The following is a 10,056-nucleotide window of genomic DNA, read 5'->3' on the forward strand; positions in this document are numbered from 1 at the left end:
CGAGTGGGATAGCCGCCAGATTCCGCTAATACCCGGTGGATCAGGAGCCGTCGCTATGGTCGTTGATAGTGGTTGAGCGCCTCGTCCGCGTTGCTGTAAGGCTGTAGTACTTCCACCGTATCCGTTTTCGTTCCTAGCAAATGCACGCACATAGTAATCTTGACCCGGTTGCAATCCTTTAATAATTGTTTCTTCTGCGACATCCACGCCTTTCACAAGTTCTTGCACATTAACGTTCGCTTCTGTGCCTTTCAAATAGCTCTTGTCAGAGATCACAAGTGCTGGTAGATCGCCAAGATTTGACAAAAACGTAATATACCAAGTCGCACCGTAATCTGGATAATCGGCTCGCGTGACGCTTAGTTGCCCAATTGTGGCCAAATTTTGAAGCTTGGTTCGCACGTCAGCTGCAGTATCGTCAAAGTAAATGACAGCATCACCCGCACCCTGAAAACTAACTACAAAATATCCATTCAAATCATCGGCAGATGCCTGTGTAGAAATTGTCTGCACCTCGTAAGCCAGTCCACTAGCTTCTTGCGAGGCCACAATTGCATCGGCATCATATTCACCCATAATAGAAGCCAAAGTATTTGTTTGAGTCTCATCTTTTACAACAGATGCTGTCACTGAGCAAGTGGCACAAGCAACGCCATGCACATCAAAAAATTCTGTGGCGCCTTTCTTCTTGTCGACGCGAAGGCTCACAGAATAAAGAGACTGGAATGTAACATACCAATGATACCCGTTTGATCTCGTTGGGCCAACCCGTGATACATCGATGGAGCCAATACCAGGTAGCCTTCCCAATGCACGCTTCATCTCTGTCGCCTCAACATCCATACTGAGCGTCGTCTTTTTTCGCGCATATGCAGTGATGTGCAGCGTCGTATCGTCCATCCATGCAGAACTTAGTGTCATCGTCCCAGTTGCCACATTCGTCACTTCAAAGACCCTTGAACCGATCCGAACCTGCTCTCCAGTCTCTATTTTACCAGTGAAGTCGCTTGAAGTGACAATTAAATTGGATGTTTCTGTCACTTGGACGTTGCCTAGCGCCGTATCGAATACTTCAATTGTTACACCGGCCGCTCCATCAACATGATATGAATCCAATGGTAGCTCCGAATCGGTAAACGGCGCGGTAGCGTGAACGGTAAAGATGTATTGTCCAATTCGTACTTTATCTCCTCGGTTCACACGGCCCAACATGGACGCGCTCGTCTCGACAACTCTCGATCCTGCCATCACTGTGCCAGTCACGACGGGAATTGGGTCGGTCCATTGTCCTTCAAAGCCGATCGATACATCAAAAGTTCCACCTAGCATTTTCGTTCCCGAGCTTTCTGTCGACACAATCTCCCACACCTCTGGAAAAAAACCAGCGACACCTGTCGTAACGTGAGCTCCCGCAAATGACAATATCCGATTAGGTGGTTGAGTAGCTTGACATCCAGTCGTATCTCCGACCAAAATATGCTCTTGTCGTCCACTAACAAGGTATGCGCCGTCAAACGTAACCGTGTACACAAATCCGTTCTTCACAGCCCCGAAACTTGATCTTGAGACTATTACGCTGTCTACATTAAGCAGTTCCTCTAATGCCATTTCAAAATCCACTTCACTGGCATTCCACGGAATGCACGATGTAGTTTCGGTGCTTCGACTGCTCTTAAATGTGACTTTGTAGCTACCTGAAAGGATGAGACCATCAGCTGCCACCGAGAATGTTTGCACTTCGTTGACTCGTCGTGCAACATCCACTTTATAACCAAGCACAGGTGCACCATTCACACCTTCGGGCTTGACGTGTAGAGGGGGGTTAAATTGCACAAGCATCGATGTGTCACTTGCGCGATACACAAAAACCTTCTCCGGTGGGCCTGGGACATCCCCCGGAACGAAAAACGCAGCATTGACCGTTTTGAAAAATAACACCAGACTGTATACGAATATCTTAAGATGAATATATAGTATGGGCTTGACAACCATCCTGCCGCACTGGAATTACGAAGAGCAGTGCGTGTCAAATTAAAGAAATCTTGTGAAGGGACGCCTGAGTGTTGCTATCATTTGGCGGCAAATAATTTTTTTGTCTGGAGTGTGCGCTGGAAGCTTGCATTTCTGAAGTGGTGGTCCATCCAAGTGGCCGCTCATGTCCCGATAGAGCCACATTTACTTCACAAATGCATGAGTCGACCAACGCTCAAGCCGCATCAAATCACAGATGGTACGAATGAAGTGGGGAACGTATTGTTTCCTAGATCTTTGCGATCTGAGTTGTATCCACCAAACAAGAGCTCAAAGACTTATCGAGGAGTGGTTCGTCTTACTTTATCCGTCACTGAAAAACCCAAAATATCAGTTTTAGAGTTTGTGATCGAGACAAGAGACTTACTAAGCGTGGAAAGGAGCAGGCTAAGATCACAGCCAAGTCTCTCAACAAAACGTGGACCTCACGATTATACAGTGAAAAAAACTGTTAGACGTGAAGACTTTGTGATTTGTGGGTATCTCGAAACTCGATGAGGGGTATCACCACGTGGCAGAAGAGCTAGGCCGAGCTATTTGTCGGCATTTGAGTTGTCCGGAAACACTACGACACTATTCAACGTACACGGACTTTGATCCATGTCGCTGGTGGAAAATCAAAGCTTGAAGAAAACATTATGCAAGTTTATTTTCTTTTCCAAGGGACGACGTGCGCACTTAAACATGGTCTTGAAAAGTTATACTTTTTCAGTTAGTACTTAGTCTCAAAATTACAATGATTATAATATTCCTTAGTGTTTACACAAAACGTGCTCACCACGTAATATGGTGCGCAAGGGCCGCCTTAAAGAGAATGTCGCGGGTGAGCGCTATGACTCAAATGCTATTCAGATGCCGCAATCAACACCTAGTCGTACGCGCCCATATCCTAGTCAATTTAATCCGGCAGACCTCATGGGTTTGATGAGCGGTGGCAGCGGCGGTATGCCGGATATGTCTCAAATGATGGAAATGATGCAGGGTATGGGGGGTATGCCTCCTATGGGAATGCCCGGTATGCCTGATATATCTGGGATGGTACCAACTACAGCACCGTCTCGGCATAAAATTATTCACGTGTATGGACTGGCAGAGGGTACCCCCACATCAACCTTCACGACATTCTACCCGAACTACATTGATATTAAAAAAACATTGCATCAGGGTCGTCGAATCTCCAAGGAACAGGCGTGTGATACCCCTATTGCTGATGAGATGTCGGAGATTTGTACATTTCTTAGATTGCCGCACGTACTTGAGCCGGCCAAAAAATACCCGCGCGACTGGATGGTGGTGGGTCGTATCCGTGTACGTCTTGTGCGTGACGATGGCACGCTAGAGAATCCTGAGATCCCAAATCGCAAGTCACTCATGATAAAGATGGCGGAGCTCATTCCTCAGCTACAGTCTCGCAAGGTACGGCTTGAGAACGAGGCTGAGGAGGCTAGAAAGAAGTTAGCGGCTGCAGCCGGAGCTGCAACACCAGCGACTGGAGGAGGCAAAAAAAAAGGCAAGAAAAAAGGAAGGCGATAATTGCATCACAAGTGTTGACAGACTTAACGAAAAGATGATCAGGCTAGAGTCTGTAATAGTAGGCTGAATACAAAACCATTCGCGTCGTGTATGCCAACACATCAAGTGTTGTAGATTTTGATGTTTGGTAAGCGCTCTTAGCGCGCGGCGGAAATACCACGACCTCTGCCTCTGCCTCGACCTCGACCAGGTGCGGCAGGTCGAGCGAACTCGCATGGCTTTTGTTCTTCTTCATTTTGTGATGGGGCCACTTCAGATCGAATGTCATCGATAGCGCTTGCAGTATTATCTATCTCAATCTAACAATGTACATGTGACAACAACTGAATAAAGTACTTTCCGCACCTATAATGCAGCTTCTCACCGTATAGTCAAACTTGATGTGGAGCTCTTCGATGGCGACGGAGAGTACAGTCGCCTTGCACGTCGAGTAAATCATTTTCAAACGAACAGGAGAATCTTCTGGACACACATACATGAAAACTTTTACAACATCATTAATACGCATGTCAAAAGTATATTTGTGTTCAAAACGGGTCCAACGCAACGCACGCAATGCTGATGTCACTTTAGATCCGCGATAACGATAGGCCACGAAGCTGGGTGTACGACGGTCCAGTGTAGAGATCACATCGATCAGCTCAACGTTTTCCAGACTTTTAACTACCTCGACTCTCTCATTATCTTCGCTCAGTTTCTATAAAATCAGAACATTGAGTATTCCTTCGACTTCCGATGCTACTTTTGACTTACCATGGCAATCCAATCAAACTTCTCTTCCTGAAGCAACCTCAGCTTGTCGCGTACATTTTGCGTGATTCCAAACGGTACGACGCCCATGGCGCTGGACTTGACGTTCGTGTCGCGCTCCAGCAAAGCTGTCTCCTTAAGCAGCCGTTCTGACTCAGACAGTGGTGCATTTGCCGCCTGCTTCTTTCTTGCCTCGATAAAGCTTTCCCACGTCACTTCACTCTGCGCAACATGCATGCTTTTAATCATTGTCTTTTTTACATCATAACTCAGCAATTTACCAAGTCCGTGGCGTGGAATTCGCCTGAAAAGTAGTTCAGTCCCAGCTGTTTCTTCAGCGAATCGCGCGACGATGAGTATAACATGCGATCGCGTACGCTCACGTTCTCGGGTACAAAGGCCAATAGCACCCAGCGCAACGCTGTCACGTTTGTGTCGGGGCAAAACAGCACAAACGCTGCCTGCTCCGCATTCAAGTTTGACGCTACTAGCTGTGCCACGTCGTACCGAGGCTCTGATGTCGCGGGTCCAGCCGCACTTAATTCAAAGGACTCATCATTAATCAATACCTTTACAAAGCGGAGATTGCCGCTTTGTGCATCAGCAAATGCACGTTCAAGCTCGGCACTAAGCAAGAGATTAGCTCGCGCCATAAGGAGAATACTTTACTGATAATATTACAGAACAAATTTTAAAGCCCCATCCATTTAGAATAAACGAGATGATTGACGATCGCTATATTATAACTCGGCGAACATTTACTTCCTACAAATTTTTCGTCTTAGGCGTCTGATCACTCAGACGCTTTAAAAAACTGTTGGTAACATAGTACTCGTAAGCCTCAGCCCAATCTATTGTACATTGCATTGATTGACTGCACTTACCGCATCGTCAGCGTACGCAAACTCCAAGCAGTGCAAAGCACCAGAGAAGAGCCTTTTTCGCATGGAAATATTCTCCTTCAGACCAAATATGATAATTCGCGCTTGAGTCAAGTAATCGCCATTGCTCTCTTTGAAGCGCTCATACAAAGCGGCCTAAGACACAACAGTGTCAGATCTGACTTATTCGAATGAAACCTCAAAAAGGTTTGAAATTACCTCAATTTCGGAAGCAAGATCAGTACGTCTTGATCCGTTTTGGTCAAGAATCTTGCTCAGCATGTCCACAAAGATTGTCCGATTCTTCTCCATGTGTTCTGACGTATAAAACAAGTCTACTTGGTCGTTCACCGCGCCTACTGCAGCCACTTCAGTCTTGACAGGCGACGCTGATCGCTTCTCCGTTGTTTCTTTCAACTTTTCAGCCAGTTCCTCACCGATCACTGCTCCATCCTTCGCAAGAGCTGCCTCTAATGGCTCCTTCACTGGAGCTACTTCTGCTTCCTCTTTCTTGACTAAATGATTAAGCACCTTCTCCTTTGTTATTTTAACTTCTGCATCTTTCAGAGCTTCTGTGTTTTTCATAGATGAAACGATCTTTGGATTTGAGGGGGCACTTAACTTTGCAGCACATTCTTCCTTGAGCTCATTCGATGGAACAACCTTCAACGTCTCTTCCTGCAGCACCAAGCTTCCCTTATCTGTCTTCCGCTTCTTATTTGCGTGTGCCGCGGTATCCTGAGTTCCTTTTTTGCCCAAACGAATTATATCTGTGTCGTTGTTCAGAATGTTAATCATGTGCTTTCGAAGCGCGCTTGCCGTGTGGCCGACTGTAGGACTCAAACTTTTGCGCAGAAGCGCAATGATTGCAGCCAGACCTGATCGTTCCACGTCCGAACGATACATGAGTTCTTCACTGAACAGCTCCTGCATCATGCCGACAAGCTCGTCGTTATTTCGCGACGATTCGTTTGCGTGTAGCCGTACCATCTTGTTCGCAAATGCAGCAAGATCGCCAACATTGTAATTCCCCTTGTCCTTCTTTGATTTTCGTTTTGGTCCATTATCACGCTTCTTCTTGGCTGCTTCTTCGGTCATTTCGCGAATATCAGCTGATTTTACCGACTTCTGGGGCACCACAAGCTCAATCTCTTTTTTTCGCTTGCTGTCGATTTCAACTGAATTGCTTGCTTTGCTTTGCTTTGTCGAGACTTTAGGAACCTTCTTAGCGGTCGGAACGTGAGCAATGTCATCTGCTTCTTTCTTTTTCGGCGCCTTGCGGCTTGCTACTTTTGCTTTGATCTCCTCTTTGCTCAGCGTGGGTACCACGACATCTGCGTCTTCTCCCTCTTCTTGTGTGACAGCAGACGCGTCATCCTTTTTCCCACTTAGTTTAGCAATATCTTCGGCCTCTTCTTTAGATGAACGCTTGGCTGGCGTTTTTTTCGGCGTTGTCTTAAGCGCCGGCTTAGCTTTCGGAGGTCTACCAGGTTTTCGCTTCACAGATAGAGGTATCTTATCAGGCAAGAATTCCACATCCGTTATTCTATTAACAGGCTTCAAAATACCATTTGCTCTCTCTTCAATTGGTAACTTAGCTTCTTTCTGTGCATCACAACAAATGACACAACATTAATTGACTTTTCCATAGACAGTTCACACATCCAACTACATACGTCTGCAATTTCAATTGCCGTCATAAGCTTTACTCGTCGCTTGGGGGCCTTCGAGTCTTTTTCCGGATAGCCTTCACGATATCCAAACTTTGTGTCATCCCACGGTACAATCTTTTTGAATGAAATGGGAGCAAAGTTATTAGATACGTAGAAAAAAACAAGATACTTGGTGCCAAGCGTCTTCAAAGCCGTTTCCTGAAGCTTCTTCGGCAGCAAACGTGGGTCCGTGATGATACAAGGCCAAAACGGATACCCTCCCATTTTCGCCCAGACAATCTGGCCAAATCTGCCCTTAATTTCATCACTCAACGCTTCCACCTTTTTCTCCACCGTGCTTTGCTTCTCATCTGCGTTGTCTTGGGGATCGGCTGTCATCTTTTTTCTGCGGCCAGGCGTTTGAGATCTTTTCTTTGTGCCTTTTACTATCTTTGCGCGCTTCTTGGGCTGCTTCTCAGGCTCTGACTCAGTCTCGTCTTCCTCTGCCTCTTTAGATTTTGTGGGACTTGGTGTTCGGCGTTTGCGGGGAGCTGCAATCTTATTATTACTCATCTTGTGTTTGACCGTGGATTTTAGGGCTGTCTCCTCGGCAAGCGCTGTATCAACCTTCATCGTCTCTGTTGCTGCCTTTGCATTTACATTCGAAGCTTGTGTCGACGCTGCTTTAGCCGCAGAAGACGCTTTTGCTACTGTAATCACCTGTCCTGCGGAAAGTGCCGGTACACCGGATGGTATTTCTGTCACGTGGGGGGCTTGAGCTGTAAGAGGAGCCTTCAGAGCAGTATTGGACTTTGCAGAGGACACTGCCTCTGCTGCAATTGGTTCTTTATCAAAAGATGCCTCAATTACTAAGGATGTCTGTGCTTTAGATGAGACCTTCATAGATGAAGGCGTCTCTAAGGCATGACCATTTCCCTCTGATTGACCAACCTCAGCTGTTACAGGCACTTCTGTTACCAGAGGCACTTGTACTTCTTCAGACGCACAAGGTTTGTGATCTGCCGAAGATGCCTGAGCAGCAGAAGCCACCTGTTGGACAGATGATGCCACTGGAGTGGAATGCTCTTGTACCTCAGGAGACGTATCGGTAGCAAGAGACGCCTGTGCAGCAGAAGAATCTCCCGATTCGACCGAGACGTTCTCGCTCATCATGTTTTTCTTGTGCGAGGCGGCGAGGATAGCCACTGGGTAAAAGCCTTAAGTTTGGTGTTAGCTGGATCTTCTACTTTCGTAAAGATGGAGTTTGATACATAAGTTTTTAGATGGTAATTTTTGAGAGCGTTTAAGGATGCAAAAAAAAAGAATGGAATATTTCGCACAAAAGCTGTCTTTGGAATACATCTTGTAAAATTTATGTATCTCCATGAAGGCGATAGTTATAGGTCGCATTAACCAGGTGCCATCGCATAACACCGTCGTCTATTCCATGCGTCCACTTTCGCGCACCATGGGGCACTTTCACTCAAAAGACGCTCCAAGCACTATTCATCGGCGAAAAGAATGTCGAGTTGCAGCACTGCAAACTGACGACTTGACAACTAATGACTTGACATCATGATTGCCTCGCCAAAGACGCTTACTCCCATCCACTGCCAGAAGCAGGAGCAGCGGCATTCCAGTTCGAAGCAGCGCCAGCTTCACTCGACCACTCAGTGTTGCCGGTAGCAGTCCACTCAGCAGCAGTGGCAGCAGGAACAGAGGGCTCGGCAGCATACAAGGCAGGCTCCACCGGGGACGGAGAAGCGTCACCCCATCCAGGGCGGGCTTGACTTTCATCACCAGCAATAGCCTGAGCTTCTTCGGCCTTCTTGAGTTCCTCAGGGTCGCGGTATAGAAATAGGTCTACAGCCACGTCCCATGGGAGAGCACGGGAGATAGTGCCACGCAAACGCAGCACCTCACGAGCAAGCAGCCAGTAGAGCAAACCAATCGAAAGCTTTCCCTTGTTGTTAGCCGGAATAGCCACATCGACGAATTGCAACGGAGAGTCCGAATCACACAGCGCGATTACAGGAACATTGACAAATGAAGACTCACGCACGGCCTGCGAGTCAGTGCGCGGGTCCGTGATGATGAGCAGACGCGGCTCGCGGAATTGCTTAGTAATCTGGTTGGTGAACGTACCAGGGGTAAAGCGACTAGCAATGGCATTACATCCAGTGTGCTGGGCGAATTTGAGCACCGCACGCTGGCCGTAAGGGCGAGCAGAGATGGCAATTACATCCTCAGGGTTCTCCACAGCAACAATCACACGGGCAGCAAGCATGAGCTTCTCCCATGTCTTGCCTACGTTAATGACGTGAATGCCATCATTACGACGGCGCCAGATATAGTCCGCCATCTTAGAGTCAGCATTACGCGTTCCGATGTGCACCTGAGCGGCCAGCATCATCTTGATGTCTTCCTCACGTTGGGTCGCCATTGCTGACATGCGATCGATTCTTGTCCTTTTCAAAGAGCGATGAGTTGTGTCGCTGGACTACCAACCAAACACTCAATCGGAAATAAACGGGCGTGAGTTCAGCTTGGTGTGGTGAACACATCTTTGGATCACGCTTGGAAAATTGCATGTAAGAGTGTTAAAACGTACCCAGGTTGGCGCACATTTATTCATTATACGTATCCTGCGTGTGGTTATAGGTAAATTTATGCAGCTGAGATATTCTAAAGCAGGCCGCGAAAAGGTACTGACGCACGTAGAGTTATCGCCTGTGATAGTTACTTTTGTTAAAAACAATCTATGTCGGATCGTAGGCAAGTAAGTGACTGTTCTCCCTCTTATAATAATGAATTGAAAACGTTCATTCACTGTTTCTGTAGTGTGTTTGCATTACTTTATTGTCTTCCATTAAATACATGGCAAAGCGTGCATATGTTTCTGTAATGTCACACTGATTATCAGCGACAAATCGCCGACTCAGCAGGAGAATCACGCGCAACGTATACTATATACTAAACATGATATAGTGATATAGAATCACGGGCAACGTATACTATATACTAAACTATCTAAAGAGAGAAAAAGCTAAAGAAAGAACAAGACGGGAATGACAGCAGTCTTTCCGGACATTAAGTACCTTGCTTGGTAGTAAGGACCCTCTACGCTTCCGTGCGAGGGGAACATGAAAGAACATGTAACGGGGTTACATGAGAGTGACCCGTCACTCTCCCAAGGGAGCTGTGGTGTG

General features: G+C 46.8%; 5 protein-coding genes across 5 annotated transcripts in view; 1 reads left to right on the forward strand and 4 right to left on the reverse strand.

Moving 5' to 3' along the window:
• The window catches only part of PHALS_06251 (Immunoglobulin-like fold), a gene marked incomplete at both ends in the record, with an annotated part of 3,868 nt that extends 1,876 nt beyond the window's left edge, over positions 1 to 1,992 (reverse strand). The window contains one exon of the mRNA XM_024719504.1: positions 33 to 1,992. Within this exon, the coding sequence (XP_024584796.1) occupies positions 33 to 1,992 (1,960 nt within the window). The remainder of the gene's footprint in view (positions 1 to 32) is intronic.
• An 825-nt stretch (positions 1,993 to 2,817) lies between these two features.
• PHALS_06252 (signal recognition particle 19 kda family protein) lies at positions 2,818 to 3,564 on the forward strand (the record flags this gene model as incomplete). Its single annotated transcript, XM_024719505.1, has 1 exon — positions 2,818 to 3,564. One exon carries the CDS (start codon positions 2,818 to 2,820, stop codon positions 3,562 to 3,564), a length of 747 nt encoding a protein of 248 aa, XP_024584797.1.
• A 38-nt stretch (positions 3,565 to 3,602) lies between these two features.
• Positions 3,603 to 4,967, reverse strand: PHALS_06253 (actin-binding homolog 2; the record flags this gene model as incomplete). Its single annotated transcript, XM_024719506.1, has 5 exons — positions 3,603 to 3,627; positions 3,775 to 3,863; positions 3,929 to 4,261; positions 4,318 to 4,536; positions 4,596 to 4,967. The coding sequence occupies 5 exons, from the start codon at positions 4,965 to 4,967 to the stop codon at positions 3,603 to 3,605; spliced, it is 1,038 nt and encodes a 345-aa protein (XP_024584798.1).
• Positions 4,968 to 5,107: 140 nt separating this feature from the next.
• PHALS_06254 (Transcription elongation factor S-II, central domain) lies at positions 5,108 to 8,020 on the reverse strand (the record flags this gene model as incomplete). The annotated part of the gene is made up of 4 exons (XM_024719507.1): positions 5,108 to 5,128; positions 5,199 to 5,351; positions 5,415 to 6,800; positions 6,872 to 8,020. 4 exons carry the CDS (start codon positions 8,018 to 8,020, stop codon positions 5,108 to 5,110), a joined length of 2,709 nt encoding a protein of 902 aa, XP_024584799.1.
• A 424-nt stretch (positions 8,021 to 8,444) lies between these two features.
• Positions 8,445 to 9,299, reverse strand: PHALS_06255 (ribosomal protein s2; the record flags this gene model as incomplete). Its single annotated transcript, XM_024719508.1, has 1 exon — positions 8,445 to 9,299. One exon carries the CDS (start codon positions 9,297 to 9,299, stop codon positions 8,445 to 8,447), a length of 855 nt encoding a protein of 284 aa, XP_024584800.1.
• Between the last annotated feature and the right edge of the window lie 757 nt (positions 9,300 to 10,056).

Source organism: Plasmopara halstedii (genome assembly GCF_900000015.1).
Source record: "Plasmopara halstedii genome assembly, contig: Scaffold_2956, whole genome shotgun sequence".
NCBI classification, from domain to species: Eukaryota; Oomycota; class Peronosporomycetes; order Peronosporales; family Peronosporaceae; genus Plasmopara; species Plasmopara halstedii.